At 40.1% G+C, this 26,670-nt stretch overlaps 2 protein-coding genes and 1 long non-coding RNA gene across 6 annotated transcripts; 1 reads left to right on the top strand and 2 right to left on the bottom strand.

Moving 5' to 3' along the window:
- Window positions 1-5,467: 5,467 nt before the first annotated feature.
- Window positions 5,468-17,287, bottom strand: psen1 (presenilin 1). 4 transcript variants are annotated; one of them, XM_046062251.1, is made up of 11 exons: window positions 17,006-17,287; window positions 15,607-15,684; window positions 13,064-13,404; window positions 12,014-12,155; window positions 11,294-11,361; window positions 10,935-11,155; window positions 10,523-10,621; window positions 8,797-8,889; window positions 8,509-8,682; window positions 7,763-7,881; window positions 5,468-7,550 (listed from the first exon to the last, which is right to left on the bottom strand). In XM_046062251.1, exons 2-11 carry the CDS (start codon window positions 15,640-15,642, stop codon window positions 7,395-7,397), a joined length of 1,449 nt encoding a protein of 482 aa, XP_045918207.1. In that variant the 5' UTR covers window positions 15,643-15,684; window positions 17,006-17,287; the 3' UTR covers window positions 5,468-7,394. The 4 variants fall into 4 exon arrangements, with proteins under 4 accessions (XP_045918207.1, XP_045918208.1, XP_045918209.1 ...); XM_046062252.1 differs by having other exon boundaries at window positions 17,010-17,287; XM_046062253.1 differs by having other exon boundaries at window positions 17,046-17,287.
- On the top strand, window positions 17,071-25,136 carry LOC123978780 (enhancer of rudimentary homolog). The gene is made up of 5 exons (XM_046062256.1): window positions 17,071-17,192; window positions 17,314-17,489; window positions 20,468-20,555; window positions 22,255-22,375; window positions 24,885-25,136. Exons 2-5 carry the CDS (start codon window positions 17,394-17,396, stop codon window positions 24,985-24,987), a joined length of 408 nt encoding a protein of 135 aa, XP_045918212.1. The 5' UTR covers window positions 17,071-17,192; window positions 17,314-17,393; the 3' UTR covers window positions 24,988-25,136.
- On the bottom strand, window positions 22,614-26,558 carry LOC123978781. The gene is made up of 2 exons (XR_006827052.1): window positions 26,389-26,558; window positions 22,614-24,051 (listed from the first exon to the last, which is right to left on the bottom strand). It is a non-coding gene; the product is annotated as an uncharacterized LOC123978781 (long non-coding RNA).
- Window positions 26,559-26,670: the final 112 nt, after the last annotated feature.

Raw genomic sequence — 26,670 nt, 5'->3', positions numbered from 1 at the left:
ACTGAATGACTTTATAAAATCAAAGCACTTCACAGGTAACAATAACTTTACTAAAGGGAAGGAAAGTTCAAACCTAAATGCAAACTAGGCATCTACTCAGTCTTAACACCACTTAAGTTCAATGGACCATCAAACTGAAACTGAGTTACTTCCTGCAGTCCCATCTTAATCTTTAACATTTCTTTATAGCTCCCAAACAGCATATCATGTACATCCAGTTTCTCCAAACAGCTTGTGCAGCATAATCCATGTACAATATTCACCAGAGTATATTTTCTGTACAGTGTATAATCATTACCAGTATGAGGCAGTGATAGAAGATGTACGCAATTCCACATTGGCTACAAGTCAAAGTCAAGGACTGAAAATGTTGTTTAAGTAAAATTATGTATGTACTGTTACTAAAATGTATTTGAAGTATCAAAAGTAAAAGTACTGTTCCCAGTGAGTGACTATCATATAGAATATTATTATATTGTTGATGAATCAATGTGTAAGCCGCATTTTAATGTTGTAACTGGTGAAGCTATTCTTCAATATTTTTTACGCTGTTAGATAGTTTAATATATAACATCGCATATTATTTTATCAACTGATCATTTGTTTTGTATGTAAAATCTTAATCTGTAAATTAGACGAATGTAGTGGAGAAAAAAGTACCATATTTGCCTATGAACTGTGGAGTTCATAGGTAAATGATATTTGATTAACTGAAAAAAGACTGATCTGTGTCAAGAAATAAAACAGCGTAGAGCTGATTTGGTGTGTTTGATGGTTGCACAAACTTCACCAGCACTTTGTGACTGACTGACTTTCGCGGGTGAGTCGACAACAGCTGATCTTGACGTAAGATCTTTTTTTGTGCTGTTGGACTGTGAACTTTTTAGCCAAAATGGACAAGAAGCTCTTCAAGTGCCCAGGGGGAAAAAACAAAACAGAAAAATGAACATCTGCAGTTCCTCTATCATAACTTTGCAAACAATGCATCTGTATGTGAAATGATCCAGCAGGAAGAAACCTGATAATTTTGGTTACCTAATTACCTTTCCTTTATCGCCATCATAAGGGTAGAGTTTCAGTTTTTTGATGAGTGTGTATCTTCTGATAACTTGTAGCGATTTATTACACTTGTATGGCCCCCCACCAGAATTAAATCTACTGAAGTACAGAATTACTCGTCGTCTTCTTCAATAGTTGTTGAGGTTGGAGACTTGGTGTTATAATTTGGTTCCTAACTTGCAGGAGTGAACCACCCGGTTGGTCCCAGGATGATTTATGTCTATTTTTCTGACTTCTCTTCAATTTCTGTTTTTTTCATGTTGAATACTGGATAATTTTACCTCTTAGTGTCTCTAAAAGTCCTTAAAATGAAACAGTCATCCCTTGATTGAGTTGCTCAGAACTAATCCTCACGCATTGGTTGGGAACCACGGGTGTAATTTAATGTCACCCCATCACTAAAAACCATGTTCTCTTTTTTCTCCGTTGTTTTCCAGTTTAAAACCTGAGAGGCAGGCTGGTGGAATTTGCCTCAATGCAGTTACTGGACACCTGTGAGAAAGTTGACTTGTTATTCTTTGGATTTTTGTTTTTCCCTGTGACTGATAATCTATAAATAAAATTAATCAGTCAGCTATTATAGCTATGCACAATGCAGGTCAGATTGTTAGTTACTATGTACCGTTATTTCATGGTTGTGTAAACGTAGTGCAAGAGTGCAAGCATTGAAAAAAAGTTGTACGTAATAACTTTTGTATCAATAATAAATTCATCTACACAAAGGTTATGTGTATATATTGAGCAACTGTATGTACAGTATGTTCATCCTGACTCAGAGACCCAAGTATGGCAATGAATGACTCCCAAGATCAGCATCCAAACCCAGTGAAAAATATGTTCAGCCATGACAAGAAATTAATTCACAATCAATGGCACTTCCCATAATACACACAGGTGGACAGTGTGAACAAAAATTTACAGCCAACTCCAAGTCATCAATTACACGACAGCAGTGGAGTAAAAGAGTTAGCCAGCAGCCCCACAATCAGAATCAGAAGGAGCTTTATTGCCAAGTAGTGTTTTACACATACGAGGAATTTGCTGTGGTGATCAGGTGCTACACGTAGACAATCATACAGTCAACATAAATAAATGTAGAAATATAATAAATGAGTGCTACTAATGTGGCTGCAGTGACTTGGACTCTTTTTGAGGTGTCATGGGACTAATTCAGTGACATACCTGTGATGTGATGGATGTAGTAGACTTATTCATAATCCGGCCACAGTTACCTACACAATACTAACACTCAAGCTATTTCTACATACATTTTCACACTTAAAAGGTATAAGAGACACATCCAATAAGGCTGTACAGTAAGGTCATTAAGTCATTTCAAAAACATCCAACTTTTGCTTTAAGTTGAATATTTTTAAATTATTTCTTTCATTTTTGTCCTTGAAACAAAGATATTTATAACTTTTGTTAAAAAGGTAAACCATCAACCTATCCATGGTCAACCTCTTATCCTGTGTACAGGGTCAACATATGAAAAGGCAATAAAATTGATTCAGATTCAATAAGAAGATAACATTTTAATTATTGGGCTCAGTAAAAACCCAACCAAATTTTAGTCTTAGATTTTGCGTAGGCCATAGAAATCACAATGTTGTACATGATGCAAAAGGACTTGAACAAAAGTGATTGTCAGTTTCAGAAATGTGCTCAGGATTTAAACATTCTGAACATCAGCACTGATTTATTTGGGTACATAAATAATACACATTAAGCCATATTTGTTTCACACATTTCTTTGTTTTCTGCTTTTCTATGTCCTGTGACCCGGTGTGGAGGGAGGCAACTTGAAGTCTCAAGTCTCACAAGGTTGAAGTCAGGAAGGGATAATCAAGTATTTTTAGCACACCAAACAGAGGTGACCACCCACTTCTTCTGGTCTCTGTATATCTAAAAAAAAATATCCGATGGTTGTTACCAAATAAAAATCTTTACAGGGGCAGTGCAGCCTAGCCTCGAGGCATGTTTTTGTTTTAATTATATGACCACAATACCTTATGCACCATCTTTGCCCACATTTTCCACATCCACATTTCTTACAGACCTCCAGTTGTGATTCCTGGTAATTAAATCTAGCCATGGCTTTAAAAGGAGCCCTAAGCCACAGGAAGTTAACATTAAAATGACTAAGCTTTACATCCATTCCCTCAAGAGCTAAAATGTAGCTACACAGAAAGAAAAAAACACTCTTTGTATACGTTAAAGAAAACAGCTGTGCCTAATTTAGCTTTCATGCCCAACCAGTATTTAGACATCTTCTCCAACAAGCTGTGTTTTCCCTCTGGCTAGTCCACTCTTCTTTTCCTCCAGGCCTCAGTTTTCAGTATACCGAGGTCGCATCCACCTACAGTCATTTTTCCGTCCTCCTCGTGGGCCTTCAGAGCTGCCGGCTGAGCTTCTGCGCCTGCCTCTCCTTTGCGTTAAAGGCATATTTTGTATCCTGTAGCTGTTCTATAATCTCCTTGGCCTCCTTCATCTCCACAGCGAGCTGGTTGTACTTCTCCACCAGCTCCTGGTTCTCTCTCCGGAGCTCCACCACCAGCTGGCTCAGTTCCTCGCTCTGCTTCCCGCAGTGCACCTTCAGCTGCTCCATCTCAGAGAGTGTGTCCTCCATGTGCTTCACCAGGCTCTCCAGCTTGTCCTTAGACATCTCTGAAATTCTTTTATTCGCCTTCACAGGGTTTTTGTTCTTCGTGTCTGAGCTTCGTCTCCTTTCTCGCGTGTTGTTGAGTGTCTGCGCTTCTTTGCAGGTCTTGAGCGATTATTGAAGTCTAATCCTCAATTCCTTACATGTCTCACATGGAGCAGATATCCCTCCCATGACGATAATCCCCTTAGCAGAGCTATCCTGGGAAACAGATTACGCACATAGGTGTGACACACAGCCACAACATCCATACAGAGGATGAAAGTGATTGACAGATCACTTCAGTTCACTTATTAGTCTCATCCTCTTGTCAGGAACAAGCTTAAAGGCACACAATGAATTGTGACGTCTAATTTAACATCTGGAAAGAGAGAAACAAAACAGAAACAGAAGATTCAAATTTCTTTCAGTAGGGATTCTTCATCACTGGGGGAAAAACAAGCCTTGAGAAAGGTTTAATCTTTTCTGGGAAAGCAGCCCACGGGCTTCAAGTGCAGGGTGTAACCTAATCTGAGCAGAACAGGTGTCTGGAATGAATGCAAGGGAAGCCTTATGGAATTAACTATGTAGTTGTTTACCAGCCGAGCCGCAGGATTCACATGCCAGAATGAGGCCTCACTGAGGGCTTGTTAGGTAAGTCATAGTATGAGGCTAAACATTCTGCCATACTGTGCCACTGTCCCAGCCAGCAAGGCCAAACGGTCCCCATGGTGACAGCTAACGTGTCCAGTGCCCCAGGCAACGTGCCAACTGTGCACGACCGCCAATTGGCATCGGGGGACGGCGAGCGCGGGATGCCAGTGTATCACCACGCCGAGGAATTTCCACAGTGTTCCCACCGTCTGCAGAAATGCTTTGTGTCAATTCCCAGCGGGGTTTGCTCACTGGACATCAGTACAGCTGATGCAGGAGAGACAACAATATTTTGTCACCGTAGTGAAGTAAAAAGATCCATGGGTTTTTCCCCTGTTATGACCTGGCTCAAAATACACACCACAATAAACTTTTAACAAAATATATTTATTTAACTCAAAATAAGCCAAATTAAGACTTGTGCGAATGTAAAGGTCATAAAGAATGGGGTATGAACATCAGAGGTTTCAGTCATGTCATGGCAGGATGATGGATGCATGGAAATGTAATGTGCAAGAAACAATAACTACAACAAAAACAGCATGTCCAGAAACCAAAGCAAAGGTGGAACATGTGGAGGGAAACAGAATTAGAAGTTAGAAGGGCCGTCTGTGACCGCAGCCCAGTAGCATCGTCAAGAATGAGAATGAGGCGTTACAAATACTCTAGGGACAATTAGCCCAGGTGCCCAGAGTTACTGCAATTAGTCTCAGCTCTTCACCTGCAAGGGATAGAGATTGGTAATGCCCACCCCCGACCTTTAACCTCTGTGTGGAGGGGGGCAAATGAAAACAGAGATCAGTACAGTTTTAGTGAAGTAAAATATTACAACATACAGCTTTAGCTGTTGTTTGGTCTTGGATATCAACTATGCAGTGGTGGAATGTACCTTAACGTAGCTACTCAAATACCACACTGAAGTACAGTGTGCAGACGTTACTATTTTTATTGATGTGGATTTCCTGTAGCCTTTACCTACATGTGTTTGTCTGAACATACCCATATTATAATTGACAGTTTCAATCAAAGATTATGGTGCACACAGGCTGAGAAAAACAGAGAAGTTAGAGATTTGAGAATCGGAGTGTCAGACTCAATAAACAAAACAGAGTATTTTAAGTTTAATTATTTATTAAAAAACAAAATCTGAACTGAATAACCTTGCATAACACACATATGCCTGTGGAGGACAAAAAAAGCCAGTCACCCAATGTATTCCCTTAAAACAAAAAGGGAAGGAGAAAAAAAAAAAACAGACTAAGAAACAAATATTACTGTATTGTTCCCTCTTGGGTTTCTTCTCTGCAAGCATGAAACTCGAGTGCAACAACAATAATAGAGCGATCAGTGCAGCTCTTCCTCATCTTTCAGTCATTATCAGAAGCCACAGAGTTTGGGTTCATACATATCTCAATGTTTCATACCAGTCCATTATCTTATTTATTTTTCACCTTGATTTAAACGTTTGGTTGACATGATTAAAATAGCGAGGTAAGCAAACCATGCTTGGCAACAGGAGATCATGTTTTCCAAAAAGTTTCACAAATTCAAGTATCAAATTAAAATAGAGCTGCAAATCCCTCATTCAATGAATGTTTTTTCTTCAGTAAACACAAGCAGAGAGTTTTCACACTTTCCCAGATTGCTCTGATCTGTGCAGGAACCCAGCTAACATTTACCCTCATGTTTCAAAAAGTATAAAGTTTCTCTTCTGCATATTGAAGAACAGTATCTGTGTAGAGTCTAAATAATTTTAGTATTTAACGTAGCATAGTTCCAGACAGCACCAGGCGAGCATCATGAGGGCAGCTATAGCCTAAAGGTTCAGAGTTTGTGACCAGATGATCACATCTTACAATCACAGGACAGGTTGGAAAAACTAACTCAAATATTAGCCAGGGAAGTAAATGAATGCACATTTCTGTCCCACAATAACACCACCACCACCACCAACTATTACCAAAATGCCCTTGAGCAAGGCACTGAACCTCCAACTGCTCCAGCAGAACTGCTCAGTGGCTGACAGTACATGACATGGCAGGCAATTCTCAGGTGTGAGTGTGTCAGTGTGCGCGTGAACTTTCCTCCCTCTGCAGGCAGTGAATTCAAATGTCATTTAAGGTCAAAATAAGGGCAGAAAACATGGTGAAATCTCTGATGAGTCAGTGTCACAATTATACTGATATTTTAATTCTAAAGACAATAAGTTCTTCTACTTTCCCAGTGAGAAAGATTCACATGCTCAATGCATCCTGTTAAGTGTAAATCGCTCCAGGTTCAGAGCTTTGGTTTTCGTGTGTCTACAGTGGAAAACAAAGGAAAGAAACACATCTTAACCATTCTTAACAGCAGTGATGAAAGCACATCTGGTGACTGACACAATCAAACTACACACTTACCATCTACTATCAATATCATCATAGAGGGTCCATTAGTTTGATGAAGGCTTTTTTAATCGTGGGTTTAGTTTTGGGGGTGGTGGTAGCTGACAAGCCATAAAAATGAAGATGTTTGATGAAAGTTTAATGGAACTGTCTCCCTCCGCTCAACAGCTACCGCCAAGGTGTCCCTGAGCAAGGCACCTTCTGTAAAGCCCCAGTTGTAGAAGACTGTTGTTGTACAGGGTTGTACCAGGTATGAATGTGAAACAGGGCTCTACTGAAAAGGAGCAGATGACCTCTTGTAAAGCTTCCCTGGATAAATAAAATAAAAAAAATTCCCGCTAACTTTGATTGAACCTGAGACCTGTGAACGCCAATCTGAAGAAAAGGTCCCAAGTCGAGCGAGAAATGTCACTTCTTGGTTTAAAAACAGAAATAAAATACTTTGAGAACAGCTGTCATGAGGAATAACCCTCCGTTGGCGCTGGAAAAAATGCAGAGCAAAAACAACTTGTGTCTCGTCACGATGAGTTCTTAGGAGGGGACGTGGGAGCGGGAGGGGCCCCTGCATCACCCTTTGTTCCCCGACTGTGAAGGGACCGCTCTTGTGTTGTTGGAAGGAGGGCTATGTGGGTGAGCGTTATCAGGGCAGCATCCTGCTAAATGTAGAACTGGTGTAGCGCCAGCTTGTCCATGAAGGGCTGTACCAAGTTGTCTGTGGCGAAGTAGAAGACCAGGCCGAAAAAAATGGAGATGGGCAGAGCGGGAAGTGCTTTCTTGAAGATGGCGAGGAGGAGTAGGGTCAGACACAGGCCCTGAGGGAGCAGAAGCACAAAAAATAAAACACAGAGGAAATGGCACATTGAAAGACTGTGTACCAAACAAAATCAGCTCTGAAGGGGGAAAAACTGCCTGTTATACAATCAAGTGGTTCACATATAGTGGGTTTAGATACTGTGCTCAGAGACAGAGATGAGGTTGCGGTGACAGGAGCTCAACACCAAAATAAGCAGCTGTGGTCACTCACAATGAGGATGGCTACGAAGCAGGCGAGCGTGGTGTTCCAGTCGCCACTGGCTGTGGCAGAGGCCTTTCCAACAAGCATGCTGTAGAAGATGAAGTCTCCGAGCCCCAGCTTGACGCCCCCTAGAACACAGGAGGACACCACATTCAGGGTGGAGTCAATTCAAATACAGTATTCTCTCTAGCCCCACGCCCTCCAACCCCCAAAGAAATCTTTTCTCAACTGTAATTACTGTACAAACAAGAGTTCTGAACACTCTGACCCCATATTTACTAAAGCTTTAAGTTAGAAAGTGCGCGAGCCCCCAAATAGTACAGAAATGAAACCCAGCAATTTCCATGAATAATCGCTTCCTAATCCGCTCTGACTAAAAACAGTCTGCAGGCAAACATGTAGTTGCATTCACATATGCACTAATTTCACAGAAAAGGAAACACATAAAAACCATCCCAAAATGTTTTATGTGTCCAGAAAAGAGGGCGCTAAAAACATGATGATTACACACTGAGAGTAGTCACACAATCTGGGAATACTCGTTTGAATTCCAGAGCTCGGTCTGCGCCAAGCTATTTAATTAATCATAAAATGGACAGTATGTAGTTTTGGCACGATGTCTTTTATGGATCTGCTGTCATCGACTGTAATCTAGCTGAAAGGAAGGCCTGATCAATTGATCACAGATAATTAAAATCAATTAGAGATCACTTATGAATATGTAATAACTTGAAACCTGAGGCAAAGAAACTCACTCTCCTCATCATCGTCTTCAGCGGGAGGACGAGCAGAGGGCATCTGCTGGATCTCCCGTCTGGTCTCCTCGGTGGACTGGATCGGCCCCAGCTGATGCTCCTGCTGGTTGACCCAGGAGGAGGTGAAGCCTCCGTCGTCCTGTGACAGACTGGAGGGAGCTGGGGACGCCACAGCTGCAGACAAGTGTTATCAGTCAGACTAAACCAGCACGCACACTGTCCAACCGTCCAGCAGCAGATTAAACTGAACTCAATCACTATGACCAAACTCTTTGACACCCTGCTCACCTTCTTGAGCCTCTTGTTGAGGTGATGCTGCTTCTGTCGAGTTCCTTTTTGGCCTGTCAGTGTCGGCCATGTTGACGAGCCACACCATTGTAGCTAGGGAAGAAGTCAGAGTCAAAATATTAAGGTGTAAAGATTTGTGTTACAAGCTGAATCCAAGGAAAACTAGAAAAAGGCAGGAAAATGTTTGCTCAATTCCCCTGAAAATTTGAAGGTGAAACATTTAACAACATCTTGTCTTAAAATATTGAGGCTTTTCACATGTATTTGTGTGGCAGTATTAGCTGAAGTTCAACTTAGACCTTAAGCTGAAGTTCTAAAGAAGTTTAAAAGTATGTCAGTTGAAGTGAAAGTGCTGAAAACAGTTTAAATTTTAATTGAATTGTGAGCACTGCAAGGAGTCTAACCCCTTAGGAGTTGAAGTGTAAGTACTTTTTAGCACTGAAAGAAGTTGGAGCTCTACTTCTGTTTTATTAGAATAGAATTTGATAAATGTACAGTACTGTGCTAAGCCAAGTGTGCTTTCAAAATGAACATGTTATTGGATGGTATTTATCAATAAACAAAATGCAAAGTGAATGAATAGAAGAAAAATCTAAATCAAATCATTATTGCCTTCAAAACAGCATCAGCTTCTAGGTACATAGTTTTTGAAGGAACTCGGCAGGTGGGTTGGGCCAAACATCTTTGAGAACTACCCACAGCCTCAGTTGATTCTCTATCTTCTTCTAATCCCAGACAGACTCAATGATGTTGCGATCAGGGCTTTGTGGGGGCCATACATCACTTACAGAACTCCTTGTACTTCTTTCACTGAAGATAGTTCTTAATGACTTTCACTGTATGTTTGGGGTCATTGTCATGCAGCACAACACATTTGGGGCCAATCAGATGCCTCTCTGATGGGACTGCACGATGAATAAGCATCTGGCCTGTACTTCTCACCATTGAGGAGACTATTAATTATGACCAAATCCCCAACTCCGTATGCAGAAATGCAGCCCCAAACTTTCAAGGAACCTCCGCCATGCTTCACTGTTGTCTGCAGAAATTCTTGTACCCGCTCAACAGCCCTTCTGTGAACTGCCTTCTGCTGCAGCCAAATATTTCAAATTTTCACCCATCGGTCCAGACTACCTGCTGCCATTTTTAAGGCACTATGCACTGTGTTTCTGCGCATAGTTGAGCTGCTTGGCCTTGTTTCCACAGAGGAATGGATTTTTGGCTGCAAGTCTTCCATGAACACCACTTTTTTTTTTTTTTTACCAGTTTCTGCATCGACGCCCTCAGCTTTGCCCATTTCTTTGTGCTTCTTTAAAAGAGCTTGAACAGCACACCTGGAAACCCATGCCTGTCTTGAAATGTCTGCCTGGGAGAGATGTAGTGTAACTACCTTGTGTCTTTCTTGCTGTGCTCAGTCTTACCACGGTGTTTGACTTTAGACAGTAATCTGTCTTCAGCAACCTCACCTCGTTAGCCGAGTTTGGCTGTTCTGCACCCAGTTGTATTCCTCCTTCACAGCTGTTTCTGTTTCAGTTAATGATTTTTTTTTTAACCTACATTTTTAATTTATGATCATAAGCACAGATGATTGTGTGATGATTGATTTAGATTAAATATAATCTATTAACATGTCTATTTTTGAAAGCATTCTTAATTTACATCATTTAATTCCCGCATCTAAAACTTTTGCACAGTACTGTATCTCTATAAATTATATCTGTCTTACAAGAGTAGATGAGAGCTGGGAAGATGGGTTCGTTCCTCTCCTGAGCCGTCTCCACCAGGATCCTCAGAGGCCCTTTGGGACAGAGCACCGCTAACAGATCTGTGAGAGGAAAGAAGACAGAGACCAGACAAGTGATGTTAGCCACCAAACAGAGGGCTCTGTGAAAGACCAAAAACAGATCTGAGATAACAAGACACAAAGACAGTTTCTTCTAGTGAAAACAGTTTCTGCCTCTGGTGGAGTAGAGAGGCAGTATACAAGCTTGATCACTCCAAAATGAATACTGATTCCATTAACAGTCCCAAATGCGCGCTTTCTTCTTTGTTACACGTACAATGAAATTGGTACACAAACATCTTCAAAGGTTGGGTAAAGGTAAAGAGTTCAGAGCAAAAAAGAGAGGAGGATTTACCGTAGACAGATATGACGGCTAATATGAGCCAGGCGGTCCACTCTGGCAGGTACTTAATGAAAACCAGGGCCATGAGGGCACTGATCATGATGAGGTAGGCCTGCTGGAGCCGCAGCGGTCCTTTCCAATGAATACACATCATGCCGACCACTCCGAAGTTCCAAATTATTATTGCCAGGGTAAAGAAGTCCATGGCCACATTGTAGGTCTTGAAAACCTCTCTGTTTGGACAGAGCAGAGACATGAGACATACCTCGAAAGACTCCATTCATCATCACAAAGAATTTGACACCTTCACATTCATGACAATGTAAGGGAATCTTGGAGAATGAGATAAAATGTTGAGGGGTGTGGCTTACTTGAGGTAGATGTAGGAGAAGAAGAACAGCAGGAGCAGGGAGGAGAGGATGAGCCATCCTTGGATCACCTGTGGAAGCAAGGATCAGAATCACGAGATTTTATGTACAACAAATCAGTACTTGCAAATATGTGTAACTAGTGTTTGTTTTAAACCACCAGGACAACCTCGCGGGGTGGGGTTACAAAAGAGGGCAATAGAATGAGCATCAAAGAGTTTGGACAAAGTGAAAATGCTTTGTCCTGATGATGCTCAGCCCCACCTGTCTAAGGCATTGCCAAGTTCAGGGTTTAATTATTAAGGCCCTACAGGGCCCATTTTGCCTGAACTAACATACTGCCAGCACTACTTACAGACTGTGCCTAATTACCATTAGTACACTAATCTGTTAATTTGTTACCTACACACCTATAGCTGACAGTTTACATGACAGGAAAAGTGCAGGTGGGACTAATAACTTTAGCGATTGCTTTATTAAAATGAAGAGACCCAGTAAGCCATGACAGTGTGAGAGCACACAGAAAGAACAGGGAGTTGGAACTGGCACACCTTTCTGTGTATCTGTGTTTGGCAAGTCAAATGCCCCCTGTGAATCCAGGTGAGTCCACAACTCCATCCAAAGCCTATTAAACCTAGTTTAAACTAACAAATACTATTATATTATTCATCTCAGGTCTGACTACAGCATGTGTGATGCAATGTGACAAGTTTTAGCACGTACCTTGTAGCAGCGGTTCTTGTATAACAGCACCAGCACCAAAGTCATGACGATGATCACAGTGTTCATGATGGTGGCGTTCAGGATGGAGTTGAGGGCTCTCTGCCCTACTGTGTCTGTGTCTTCAGGGAACGGCGTGTAGATCCTTGGGGTGACATTTCAAGGAACCATTACAAAGACACATCTCAGTCAAACAGCAAAGAAAAGAATATTTAATAAATAAAATAAATAACCTTGTATTTTTTCATGTTTTTAATGTACAGTGACTTTCACGTCTTCTTCTTATTACAGCTTGTTGCCCTAAATGTTAGTGAGCTAAGCTTACTGCTATTTCAATGCATTTCAATTGCTCAGGATAAGAGCTAAAGATATAAAATGTTATGTTTATTTGCCCTGAGCCAGATTTAGACACTGTTTTAATGATCTTATGCAGGAGTTTTCAAAGTGTGAGGCGGGCCTCCCTAGGGGGGCTCCAAACAGTTTCAGGGGAGGCTCAGTGAATAATAATAACTTTATTTGTATAGCACTGAATGGAAGTGAAACAATATTACATTACTTAGAATAGCCTACAGGTGTAAGAGTTGTAATTGTAGTTGTAGTTGTAAGAGAAACTAATAAATATGCCTTAAGACAGACCTATTTTAAAACTATTTGGTGTAGTCAGAAGATATAATAGCAATATTAGGATATTTTGGCTCAAACGTTGAGTGTCTATGGGATCAAATAATATAGTTATGGTCCCATAGGCATCCAGGAATTGAACAAAACTAACCAACTAAATAAACATGTGGTGGTGGTGGTGGGGGGAGGCCCGCAGTTGTCTGTCGTCTGAGGGGAGGCCCGCAGTCTGATCTTCTCTGATCTTATGCAATTCGAGTACTCTAGAGTACTGTTAGGTATTTAAACTATGTACATATGATATACATTGCATTAACTCCACCTAGTGGCACTGCGGCAGTGTTGCATTTCATTTTTCCTAATAAGCTTCTGGCACAAGTCCCATCTTATTCCCCTGTCAACCACAATCTGTCTGATAACAGTTACAACACTCACAGTCTCTGCCCGTCATTCTGCGTGTAGAAGCTGACAGACTTTATGGTTGCAACGACGACCACCATGCAGAGGGTCACAGGAACAAACAGCATGATGACGTGCTTGGCCCCATATTTCAGGGTCAACTCTTCGTCCTCTTCCTCCTCAGTCTCCACCAAACGTGGAGGCCGAGCGACGGGGGGCTGTCCGTTCTGCTCCGGTCCACTACCATTGCCATTACCACCTCCACCATCACCCCCTCCTCCTCCAGCTCCTGAACCTCCTCTGGACCGTGCTCTGGCCACCGCAGCGTCCTGCGGCTGCTGGGTGGGTCCAGGGGCAACATTGGTCTCCTGTTGGTCCTTTTGGTATGAGAGAAGAAGAATCACTTTATTATCTAAGTATACTCAATGGACAGAATTTTTTACATTACATTTTTCTTGTTTAGACAAGTTTTACTACTCAAAACAAAAGCCACACTTTAGCAAGCAAACAATCATTTGTGAAACGTGATGCTTCCACAATTGTACCTGCTTTTGTGAACCGGGCCCCAGACTTAAAACAGAGACACTGTGGTTCACAGTTAGTTCCTTAAACCCCATCTACATCTTGTCTATGAATTCTATGTTTAGAGGCCACAAACTTGAAAAAGCAGATATTTTAAAAATTCTACACCCAAAATTTTACCACATAAATAGTCCAAATTTTCCTTTCTTTGCCTATTTTCTGTAAAAGTTGGATCGACACATATGTCAACAAGACCATCATATTATCAGATGAAACACCAGCTTGAGTATTTTGTTTATTTTTATTGTCAAAAATGCCTACAAACTGGACAAACACTACAGCAGTGTTTCCTCTGCTGAATCACGACCGCCACTACTAAAATTTCATTAAACTATGCACCACAAATGTTTTCACTCGCACACTGTGCGAGCACGGCGGCACTCAATGCTCGGCTCGCTTCCTCTCCTCGTTCCATGCAAAACATGCATGACAGATGGTGTTATAAGAGCAGCATAACTCTGAATCAGGAGGTGAGTAGCGAGTGTTTGAATGTCCGAGCGGCAGAAAGTGACGGTGAACGCGAGCAGAGGAAAATATTCTGGCAGTAAATGTGCGGTGTCTGTTACAGTGTTTTAGCTTCTCAAGACCAAGAAAAGTCTGTTGTTTCCCACCTGCTGGAAAAGTGAAGCCCGTTAGCGCTAAGTTAGCTAACATCTCAGCCCCTCTTCAGACTGCACAGCTGAGCAGGAATGTGCAAATAAAATGCACCTCAGAAGGGAGGAGGTTTCTCATGTTGCCTATTTTTTATATTAATGTCTACAGATAAATGTAAAATGCAGTAAAATCACAACACAAAAGGCAAACATGAAGAGTCATATCTATAATGATTCTGAGGTCATATTAACAGGGTTTTCCTGCCGTTAAGGCTTAGGGGCGATGCCCAAAACATGCTGTGCCATCACTGTAAAATCACTGTGGAGCAACAGAACCAACCAAATTAGGTTCTCCAGGTCTCTAAAGGTTGTAGTTCCTCCAGTAGACTGATCTTTGGGTGTTGTTTATTTATTATCTGCTCTAGCTTTTCAAAGTATTTGTTCAGCAGATCTATCCCATCAGGACAAAATAAAAAAAACAAATCAAGGAGACTGTGTGAACTAGAAGTGTCAGGCTGCCAGGCGAGTCAATACATGCGGCAGCCCAGACATGAAGCAATCTCACCAGGTACACAGAAATAAAGACAGGAGGCATCTCTAGAGACTTTTCTGAACAGTGAAAGCTCCCACAGCTCTTAAATGAGCTGCTTTCCAAAATGATCTCACTCTGTGATACATCACATTGTTTTTTTAGTCCTGGGAATAGGGCCAATGTAGGAAACAAGGACAAAAGAGATACAGACTGCTGAATGTGTGTTAAATTAACCAGTTACTTTGTAGGGTAGTACTGTAGTAGCATAACAAAATATGTGTTAAAAAAAACTTCTTCTGGCCATACTGGCCTGACTCAGCTATTTGACCTGGACCCAGCTGACATCACACTGGGCTGACTGAGCCGTTTAAGACGGGCATGACAAGACCAAGACACATTTTTGTGATGTACAACTGTGATGTTTGAGATGTACAACATGCACAACTGTTTGGGGTAAACAAAACTTTCGTCAAGCTACAGATGTGATAAGTGAAACGGAACTTTTAGTTCTTGACTGGGCGAAGGAGGCCACACCTTTATTTACAGTAAAAGCCAAACGGAAACAGGAAAGAAACGTACCTAATGTTTCTACCTCAGTGATTTAAAGTCTTTCCTCTTTCCTTATCAGAACCTAAACATGCACAATCACCATTTCACTGCATGAAAGGCCAAATGAAACCAAAGTTATCAGACTCAAACTCCCCCACACTGTGTGGCGTCACCCATAGAAACAGATGACTCTTTCATCACTTGACACTGAAACATTGGGTTACACACAACCAAAACTGTTAGGTAATCATTATCCAATACATAAACAGGGAAAGAGACAGATATAGTGTGACAGCAACTGTGACACATTCTTTTATACTGACCATATTGTTTTCTATATCCTCTGCATTGTTCGCCATGGTTGGCTCGGCCGACACTTGTCCTCACATGCAAACCAATTTCTTTTGTGCCGATGAAAGAAAACAGGAGACAATATTTAGTTTGTAGCAAAGAAAATGAGAACAAAGATTGAATCAATCAAGGTCGTAAAGATAGAGCATATCATCTTGCAGAGACTTTTAACCCCTATAAACTGACTTGACAGTGATTTAAGAAAAAAACAAGAGAGCATCTTATTCTTGAACTTTTCTATTGTAAAAGATGTGTTGTTCTTACAAGAAATGACATTGACAAAAAAAAAGTGTTTAATCTGTGTTCATCAGTCAAAGATGGGTTCATATTTCATAAGTCTGTAAAAAAAAGTATCTTAAACGAATACCTGCATGCATACCCATATGCACATTCACACAAGAGTTTACAGTTTGCTATAATCATTCCTCTTGGCCACAAAGTTACCTCTTCCTTGTGTTACTCAATTCCTTGTTCTGTGCAAAACAAAAATGCATTTCAAAGAACAACCAAAGCTGACATTATCAGGTTTCGACAGTCTTGATTCAAGCGGGTATCTCCCAAAGGTCCTTAATAAGAAACTCCCTCTTTATGTTTCACAAGACAGTGTTTCCTTGCTGAGTTGCAGTGGAGGGATAACACAAATAGGGAATTTTGTACAAAAAATACTTAACTTTGGGAGACGCCCACTGCTTATGACTAAAGCTTTGGCTGAACTTTAAAATGCATGTTTGTACATAACAAGGACTGTGGGTCTTCTCTCCCAGCTCTTACATGAGGAAGAGACCCCTTGACGTCCATTATGGACAGGGGGAACGATTACAGGGACCAGCAACAGTTTCTATGATAATTAACAGCTAACTTATATATAAAAGAAAGGCTTTTATTTAAAAAGAAACCTTTTCAAATAAAATATCTAAAACATATCCTTAAATAATATCCAAGCAACTACGCTAACAACGTTTAATACGTGCTTGAATTTACCATTAGGTGTCATGCTTTGACATAATAGTGACATAAATAAGATTTTTAACCACTTCATTAGTAACGTAACGTTCACGTTACCCATTAAACGACGGTAAAATAAATATCATTTATTATTTGTTTTCCTGCTGAAGGTTAAATTAATTTTTTTTCTATCGTTACTTGGTAATTACTTAGCAGGTAGTGGGCGCGAAGATTAATTATCTAACTGTCTTTATTACAAATAGAGGTATTTTATCATTAGCGACGGGCTAAAATGGCTAGTTAGCCAATAATGTTATAACGGCAGAGCAGCGGGCGCGCTGGGTGGCTAACGTTAACGCTTCATAACTTCCACAGCACAAACAAAATGTAGCTCCTGAATAGCGGGCTGAAAATAATTAAACTCACCTACTGTGAACAGTTAATTTCCCCGCTTTAGTGTTCTTACGTGTTCTGAAGTAGGTTTAAAACCGGGGTACTTTCTGCTCTTTGTTGTTCCTGTCTTCTCACAGAACATCCGGCCGCTGGAGCTACTTCCTGCTCGCACACCTTCAGGGAGCGTTCAGGATCAAAACGTTGTTTGAGACTAGATCAGGTTTGTTTCACTATATTATAATATTGCTGGTTTAAATAAATCAGACTCTTGCTCGTGTAATCTCGTTGACCTAATGTTAGCGTTTAAACCAACATCAGACTAATGTTAACCCACCTAACAGAAACCCACCAAGAAGAACCGACAGCCCTCGCATCGGCGAATTCTTCTTCCGGCTTCATACAGACGACGAAGAAGAAGAAGATGAGTTCTTCTTCCGGTGATAAAGGCCAACTCGTCCGAGCAGAAGCAAGGATCCAAGAAAATCTACGGACACCGACTGAAACCCTGTTAAACATGGTTAGTACTTTGTGATAAAATGTTTATAGTATACATGTTTATGTTTTCACGTGAGACACAAAGTAATGCGCCGGTTTTAACGTATTTATTTCATTAGAACAGGTGTTTGAAAAGGCTGCAAGCTCCCTGCTAACGTTAGCATGAATGTGGGGGACGTTTGTCAGTTGAGCAGCTGTAATGAACCACACTGACTCAAGACAAATGAAGCACCAATGTACTGCTTACCAGAAACTATTGGTACATGTATTAATTATTTAACGCTACTTTCTTATCGCTAAAAGTCAATGTTGGCTAACACAGCTAACTCGCATTAAGACTCAGCTCTAGACTCAGGTCTGTTTGCTTAGTCTTGAAATCATAAAACAAAATTTGAATTTAGAAATATGCAGAAAATCACGTTACATATTTAACGTTATTTTCTTTAATGGCTTCAGATTATTATCTTAAAAGCACGAATTTATCTACATGTTAAAACAAAATGACTAATTGTCACTATTGCTAGCTACTTAACTTAAATATCATGACAATTAGGGATGTCGTGATACCAAAAATGTAGTAGTCGATATAGATACCAGTAAAATTCCAAAGTTCTCGATACTGATGCGATACCGTGGCAAAAAACAAACAAAATCTAAGCAAAAACCTTTTTCCCAATGAGCATATGTGCTCCTAAATGAAAAAATTTAGGAAAACAGTTGTTCAAGCAACATAAAGTTTAACAAACTATTTATTATTATTTATAAATATTTATACTACGTGTGTGTGCTCCTCCTCCTTGTGTTCAACTATGGTGTGTAAACACTGGAGGACTGAAAGTGAAGACCCTGGTATCTGGACACTCAGCATTGGCCTTTAAAATATTGAAACAGAAGTTTTGAAAACACTGATACTGATTGGTGCTTGTGTAGTTTTTGAACCAGGGACGGATTAAGGACCCACACAGCCCACACCTGATGTAAACAAGAGTAGCAGCGTTACATTAACTTTAGTAAATCAGAACCAGAGGAGGCTAGAAGGACACTGGCACACTGTGCTTTCCACTGCAGAGGCTCTTTCTACAACATGGAGGAGAAACTACTTTAAATGAGTGTATTAGTATTTATATTATTATAATTGCAGTAGTAAAAACTTTACTATATGCATTGTCATTTTATGTAACACTATACTACATAGCTCACCACTAGTAGGCTCTAATATTAATTCCAGTTGGACAAAACAGCAGTTTCATTCTTTTGTTCATTAAATCCTTGTGCAAGAAAAATTGCCCACATTGGTCTCTTAAATATGTTACTAATCTCATCAATAATCAGAACCATTCATGCAGGAGGAGTTCAACGTTTGAAAGTTTACTGTGATTGGCCCATCCAGGCTGTGATTGGTCAGTTGAGCACATCGATTTTGGACATGTTTCAACAAAAAGCGCCTAATAGGGGAAAGCCGCGACTAATGAAACGCAGCAAATTTCTCGGAGCCCATACAAGTCTGATCTGCCAAACTACCTCAGCACATACAGAGTATCAGTATCACACAGTACCGACCAGGACAGATCAGGTGGATACGTCCCACTTTCACGGAGTTATACAAAAGAAGCTGTTTTCAGTCACGGGAAGTAAATTCACTAAAGCGGTCTTTTTCTTTTTTTTTTGCATAATGAGTTGTGTTTATTGTTCCATGTGTCATGGTCACATGACAGATCATTTAGTACTTTAACACATCCTGAAGTTTTAAATGTCAAAGTTTTACAGTTTAGAAGCTAGTGAAGTTTAAACATCAGGAGTCACGCAGACACACAAGTACACACCTACTCTCGCGTTTGGTTTTTCACCCGTGATTCCGTTTTCACAGCAGCAGATGAGCCGCGTGTGGAGGAGGCTGCTTGTTAATTACCGATAGAGACCATGTCTGAATGACATCGTCACCAACAGCTGTGTTCACTGTTTCTTTACCTGGTCCCTGCTTTACAATATCCACAGCGTCTCTTTCTGTGTGTTTCTCTACAGATGTAGTGAGCGTTGCGTCTTTTTCACTCTCGTGAATAATTTTCACACACACCTAAGATATGTTTTAGCCTGTGTGTGTGTCTGTGACATGAGGTTACTGTCTGTGTACACACGTGAAACACCGCACAGCGCAGCCTGTTTGTAACGTTCATGTCACCGGCAGAAAATTGGATATTTGACAGTGCTCAGCCCCAGTCAGAGCTAAGTAAGCGAAAAAATCCGCCCTATTTTAGTCCCCAGCTGATCAATCTGCACATCTCTAGTTGTAGAAGATGAGTTCCAATCCAAAAAGCTGTTAAATAATACTGACAGATCAGGTGGATATGTCCCACTTTCACTGAAATAAATAAGCTAGGTGATGTTATAATAACAGAGTGGGCTCATAGAAAAATAATCGGTTATCATAACTTTTTGTCATGATTAATTTATTAATGACTCAGCATCATCTGTATTAAAGACATCCAGTGTTTAAAGTGCATAAAACAGCCATGCCAGCCTACTTAACATTACTGGAGCTCCACAACTACTGACTGTTTTGAACTGGTTTCTGCCACCGGACTCATGTGAGAGGGAAAGCAGGCAGTGAACCAAACTACTGTGAGGCAAGAGAGGGGTGGCTCAAAATGTTTCTAAACTTAAAAAGCACTTTAATTGCCCTGTTTGATGTCAATCTATTCATAAATGAGCAAGTAATGCACTGTGCATATTTAATTAATAATATGCCAGGAGCTATTGAACGTAACTGCTGCAAATAACTGGCGGCGCTGTCGCTGTAGCTGAACATGTTTCTATCTTCCATGTGTTGGATCTCTGGATTAACAGCTCAAAGCAGCCAAAAAACGCAACATATTCAGTTTATATTTATATAATATGGAGCAAAACTAGCATGTTTGCACATCTGAGCCAACAAGTGTTCATCACACTTGTCATAAAAATGATTTCTTAAACCACAGTCTTACAACATGTCTGGTTTTTCAGTCTCACACCATCCTGCTGGTGCAGCCCACCAAGAGGCCAGAGGGAAGGACATACGCTGATTATGAATCTGTCAACGAGTGTATGGAAGGTAAACTGATGGTGCTTTTGAAGAACTGACATTTCAACTCCTCATTGGCTTACTCATAAATACTTATCCTCCATCTGTCTGGACTTTTGCTGCGTGTCTTGAAACACAAAGTCCTTTACAAGCATGCACTTCATGTGAATTAGGGCTGAACCATTAATCGAAATTTTATCGAAATCACAATATGGCCTACTGCAATTTTCAAATTGCAGGAGGTGCAGTATTTGTGAACTGTGTGTGTAAATACCATTTTAAATTAAATATTGTCGCTTTGCAGAGATGTCCTGGCCTACCCTTTATATTCTACTTAAGAAAATAATTGAATATGCAACATGAAAGATTAAAACTAACAAAAACACTAGATAGATATGAGTGTTTATTTTGTTATGAATTGACCATGATGTAGAAATGAAACGATTTACCTAGACTAGATGGTTTAAGGGGCACCTGGACCAGATGGTGTAAGGGGCAGTCTGATCAAATCTTGTAGGTTTCAGCTTACAATGTTCGTCACAGAATTATTCCAGCTTTTATTAAATAAAAATTCTGTTACCAAAATATGGAAATCCTTCCATCAGCTCAATGATTTTAGACCAGTTGCATTGACAAGCATTTTATGTAAATGTATGGAAATGGTCATAGTGAAACGTCTCACAGTGAATGGTTTGATCCACTTCTGTTTGCATATAAGAAGGGCTGCGGTACTGGGGATGCAACATTGACACTGATGAATACTATAAGTAAACATTTACAGTAGTCTAAGACTTACGCTGGACTTATTTATAGATTTGAGCTCTTTTTTTTTTTTTTTTCTTCCTTTTTTTTTTTTTTAAATTGTATGCAGAAATATCCCGTTTGACCTGCGTATTTTTCTCCTGCTTTGATTAACGATAAGCCTGTTAAGATAGTTGAGGGGTTTAAATACTTCAGAACCATTTTTGATTGTAAATTAAGTTTTACAGGACAGAGTACATTTTTAAAAAAGCGATGCAGTGTCTGTATCTGCTCTGGAAATTGAACTCATACGACATAAGCAAGAATATCATAGTGTTTATCAAAGTGTCATCGAAAGTATTCTAACTTTTAATATATGTTCATGGTATGGACACTGGGGTTGAAGGACAAAAACAGATTGTGCAGAATTACAAATTTGGCTATCAAGATTATTGGGAAAGAGCAGAAACTGTGTGTGTGAAAATAATATGTAGGTGAAACAAAGCTAGACAAATTGCATCTGATTTTAGACACCCCTTGTTTAATGAGTGTATTAAATTGCCCACTGGAGGGTGCTATAGAGCAGCTGCAGCAACTAAGAACATTTACGAAAAGTCTTTCATACCAAATGCAATAATCTTTCTAAATTCATAATGTGTCCACACTGGATTCCTTTCTGTTATGGTCTGTACTGTGTATATTGTGTTATTTATTGTGATTTTTAATGATGTGTTATTTAATCAGCCTGTGAAGCCCAAGACAAATTTCCACATTTGTGGAAAATAAAGACATTTGATTGATTTAGGTATGACTACATTTGTACACAGTTTGACAAATTATTTAATCAGAAGCAAGTATTTTGTTGTTCTTTTGCATTATTTCTCTTTTTTTTCCTTCTTTTTTTCTTTCTTTCTCTAATGTAGACAAGTGGGTTAACATGTTTTATATTGAGGTGTGTAATTCTCTAAATATTCTGTCTCCTGCACAGGTGTGTGTAAGATGTACGAGGAGCATTTAAAGAGAATGAACCCCAACAGTCCATCAATAACATACGACATCAGCCAGCTGTTTGACTTCATCGATGACCTGGCTGACCTCAGCTGTTTGGTGTAAGTTTGACAGGGGGGGGGAATAATGAAGACATTACTGATTTTTATTTTTTAGAAATATTGAGTGTCAAGACAGCTCTCAACTTGATGAAATGATAATACAACACTTTGCTAGGATGGTAACCACAAATGCAGCATGTTGTGTGTTTTAGTGTCCCATAGGGTTTTTCAGTGGATGTATTTTGGGAGTGTTTTGACCTGGCTCAAAAGGCCACAACAAAAGGGAAACACCATGGTAGAAGTTTAACAAGATGTTTATTTAAACCAAAATGAACCAAATTAAGGCTGGTGATAACGTAAAGGGTATGAACATCAGAGGTTTCAGTCATGTCAGGACAGGATGATGGATGCATGGGAAACGTGTGCAAGAAACAATAACTACAACTAAAACAGCATGTCCAGAAAACAAGGCAAAAGGTGGAACATGTGAAGGAAAACAGAGGCTAGAAAGTCAGCTGTGTGTCCTCAGCCCAGCAGCATCATCAAATACACTACAGGGCAATTAGCCCAGTTGCCCAGAATTACTGCAATCAGTCTCAGCTCTTCACCTGCAAGGGATAGAGATTGGCAACGCCCACACATGACCCCACAGTAGGAAGTCATGAAGATAGTGAGATTTCATGATATTGAACACAAAATATAAACTGTTGGCTGTATTGGAACAGAAATTATCGACCTCCATTATATTAATCAAAACCTGTCTACCAGACATTTTGAAAGCATAATATTTATTGAAATTTCCTTTTTAAAGACAACTAGGTAATAAAAGGGTTCCCACGCGTCCTGGAAAACCTGGAGAAACAGTTGACCAATTCAGTCATGGAAAACACATGGAAAATGAGAGAGTAAAATGTCCTCAAAAATCATGTTGCAGTTGATCGGTTATGTTGTGGCAGTGTTGTGGACGTCACATGGTAGCACAGGTTGGCTATGGTTGGGTGACATTAGTGGGGAAACACTACATAATACAAGTTGCGTTATCCTCCAAAGGTAAATATTAGTCTCTGCTGGCTGGTAACTGTGGTAGTTTTATTAGGTTCATAGATTAATGTTTTGTTCTCAACTTGTTTTAAACTGTTGCACGTCTTTAAAATCAGACTTCCGCAGAGAGGAACAAATTAGTGTATGACGTGATCCAGTTCTGTCTTACTAGCTAGATCATCAGTGAAAATGTCCTGGAAAATTATCTCTTGAAAAAAATGGGAACCCTGAATAAGCAAAAGTGATGTCTTATGGATGTGTAAAATCTCTGTTTGCACTTCCATGTGGAGGGTTCACCATATTGTGGGCTGTCCCAAACCAGTTACTGAGGAGTAGAAGTGCACTTTAAAATCCTCTAACAGCATCACGGTGCTCCTAAAGAGAAGCACGCGTGCCGTAAAATGGCGGGAATAAAGTCAAATTAAAGTTCGGTCTCACTACAGCACCTAACTCTTTGCTCCATTATCCTTACACATTTTAGAGTTGTGGCACATAACACAACATTACGGTGAGCAGTGTGTCCAAGAATAACTGCTGTTTCCTGCTCACGTGAGAGGTTGGCACGTGTGTCTCACAGTTTACCTGTTTGTTTACACCCTCCCTCTCCAAAGCTGTGAGTGTGACTTCATGTGGAGTCTGTCCATAGTGAGGCGTTGGCGAGGGTGGAGGCAGTTTGGGGAAAGCCTTTGGGGAATCTGCATTTGTCATCAAGAGATACAGGAGCGCTTGATTAATTTAACGTGTCATAATTTACAGTTTACAGAAGTTTACAGTATTCACACTGTTGCACACTTAATATTAACCACTATTGGCCAAAAATCTCCACATGAGGGAGCGCTGCCAATTTTTAGTCCCTCTGTTGTCTGTCATCAAGAGGTGTGCCTGTTTTTATTTTCATATTTCCATCACAAAGCCACCGAAGCATTTGTTCTACTCTTTCATAAAGCACCCTACAAGGACATCTCCAGCAATTCATTCACATCAACCTTTGCATCTTTTTTACCAATATTCTTTCTGCTTTATCACATTGTTCAACTATATATGTTGTATTAGGAGGTAATGTACCCTTTCATTTTCAAGGGGATCCCCTTATTTTTTTTTATTTTTTTTTGTCTCCAGTGCACAAAACATTGATGTAGAACAAAGCCAGAATTCAAACTCGCATTGCTGGAAATATTCAGTAAGAGCAGATGAAACTTGTTTTGCCTGAAGCCTCTGCAATGTAGGGCATTTTTGTTATTTTGGTGGGAGGTTTCAAGCCCCTTTGTACACAAGAAACCACTCTGCTTAAGTGCCCTTGAGCACTGCCATGGTGCTTTTCTCTCTCCCTGTAGCTGAACTTGACTTCTGACCTCAAGGAGAGGAGAAGTTTTTATTTGTTTTATATTATTTTTTTTCCCCAGAGAGGAAAACGTCCTACAATGAATTGCCTTGTTGCTTGGGAACTGCGCTGTAGAGAGAGTGATGATCTGGGGCAGCCAAGCCAAAAAAAAAAATTTAAACAATGTAATTTTTCATGCTGCTTCAGGTATCGCGCCGACACACAGACGTACCAGCCGTACAACAAGGACTGGATCAAAGAGAAGATCTACGTGCTGCTTCGCCGTCAGGCCCAGCAGGCAGCAAAGTGAAGCCTCTGAGGGGATGGAGGGTCGGGCGGGTCAAGATTATTTTTCTTATCTGTAACTTGGTTTGATTAACTTGTTTTAAGATATTTTTGACAAAGTTTTTGTTTTTCTCATGACGGGGAGGTGTATTTTGTATTTTAATGTTTGACTTATTAATTAAAATTTCATTTCATTAACAAGTTTCTGAACTGAGTTTTTGTCTTGTACCTATTGTCTTGTTTCTTCTCCTACTTTTTCCTTTTCCCTTCCTTACATTTTCTTTCTCTCCTACATCTATCTTTTCTTTTCCCTGCCATAGTCCTTACATCTCTGCATCTAGAAATTTAGATTTAATTTTAGTTTTCCTGGACTTGTAAAATTGGACCAAAAATTTCCTCCATAGTTTCCTTTCTACTCTGTATTTTCTCCTTTTGCTCCTTGTTGTTTTTTTTTTTTTATAGTCTTACTCCTTATTTCTCTGTCCTTTTTTAAAAAAAAAAACTTACTACTTTCACTCTTCCTCCCTCTTGGACAGTGTGCTGTTGACTGTAGATAAGCGCTACTGAGGATATCAGTTTGCCTTGCAGTGGTGCACATTGTAGTTTCCCCTCCTTTTCACTCAATACAGTGGCAAACAAGCGCGTCTCAAAATATTGAATTGTTTTTCTTTTAACTGCCTCAGAAGAATATCTACAATTTCCTGGACTTTCAACAGACCACAACAAACAGATGGGCCTTGTGGGAATAAGATTAAAAATGAAATGTTCCTCCTTTGGTTTCTGTCCTGTCTTTTCTCTATTTGCTCTTTTTTTCTATTTTGTGTTTGTCATTTTTGTGTGTCTTATTCCTCATTTATCTTTCTTTTTTCCTTTTGTTTTAGCCTTTCCTCTTTGACAGTATAGCAGTGACTGTAGAAAAGGATGCCAGTTTGCTTTGCATTTTTACTCAATACAGTGGCAAATAAGTTGGTTTTTTAACTGTCTGGAAAAAATATTTAGTTTCCTGAGCTTTAGAAGAGCCTTGTGGATTAAGATCTTCATTGGTTTCATTCATTCTTCATTGTCAAGATTTTCTCTTTCTCCCTCTTGAAGACTTTGATGCCAACTCTAGAAAAGTGCTACTGTGTCAGTCTGCATGCAGTACAAGTGCATGTGGGAATAAAATTTGAACATGACCTTGCATTAGTTTCCTTTCTTTCTGTTCTGATTTTCTCCTTTTGACCTGCAATTTCTTTTTCCCTGATAGTTTTATTTTTATTTTTTTTTTCTGTTTAGTCCCCATGTCTGCTGTCTGTCCTTAACAGTATAGAAAAGTGCTACTAACGATGACTATTTACTTTGCAGTCTTGCACAATTTCCTTCTTTTGGCACAACATACGTGGCAAAGTCTAACGTTTCGAAATATATATACATTAAGAGCACTCACTGGGAAAGTATTCGCTGTTTTCTGGACTTAAGGGAGTAAGAAAATCCAAAACGTCTGTACCGGGGTAGAAGGAGCTCCACGGTGAACTGCGGGGATATGTGAAGTGGCTGCTGCCTGGCGGGGCGCGGGACGCGGTCTGTCTCGCGCTGCTGAAGCTGGATCCTCGCCTCCTCTCAGTTGTGTTCTTCGCCACCTTTGTGTTGTGATCGGCTCTCCCGGTCTGTTTCTCACACCCACCCCGGTGCACCCCCTCCACCCCCCTCCTCCTCCTCCTCCTCCTCC

This window comes from Micropterus dolomieu, linkage group LG11, assembly GCF_021292245.1.
Source record: "Micropterus dolomieu isolate WLL.071019.BEF.003 ecotype Adirondacks linkage group LG11, ASM2129224v1, whole genome shotgun sequence".
Taxonomy (NCBI): Eukaryota; Metazoa; Chordata; class Actinopteri; order Centrarchiformes; family Centrarchidae; genus Micropterus; species Micropterus dolomieu.
The sequence above is the reverse complement of the archived record's forward strand: the minus strand, read 5'-3'. Positions and strand labels throughout refer to the sequence as shown.

Bases quoted from the DNA above. Each gene is read 5' to 3' on its own strand.
- psen1 (XM_046062251.1), bottom strand. From the start codon at position 15,642: ATGGCGAACAATGCAGAGGATATAGAAAACAATATG. The intron at 13,405-15,606 runs GTCAGTATAAAA...TCATACCAAAAG, and splicing joins AGGATATAGAAAACAATATG to GACCAACAGGAGACCAATGT. The intron at 7,551-7,762 runs GTGAGTGACCAC...CTGCTCCCTCAG, and splicing joins GCTTCGTAGCCATCCTCATT to GGCCTGTGTCTGACCCTACT.
- LOC123978780 (XM_046062256.1), top strand. From the start codon at position 17,394: ATGAGTTCTTCTTCCGGTGATAAAGGCCAACTCGTCCGAGCAGAAGCA. The intron at 17,490-20,467 runs GTTAGTACTTTG...CTGGTTTTTCAG, and splicing joins CTGAAACCCTGTTAAACATG to TCTCACACCATCCTGCTGGT. The intron at 20,556-22,254 runs GTAAACTGATGG...TCTCCTGCACAG, and splicing joins TGTCAACGAGTGTATGGAAG to GTGTGTGTAAGATGTACGAG.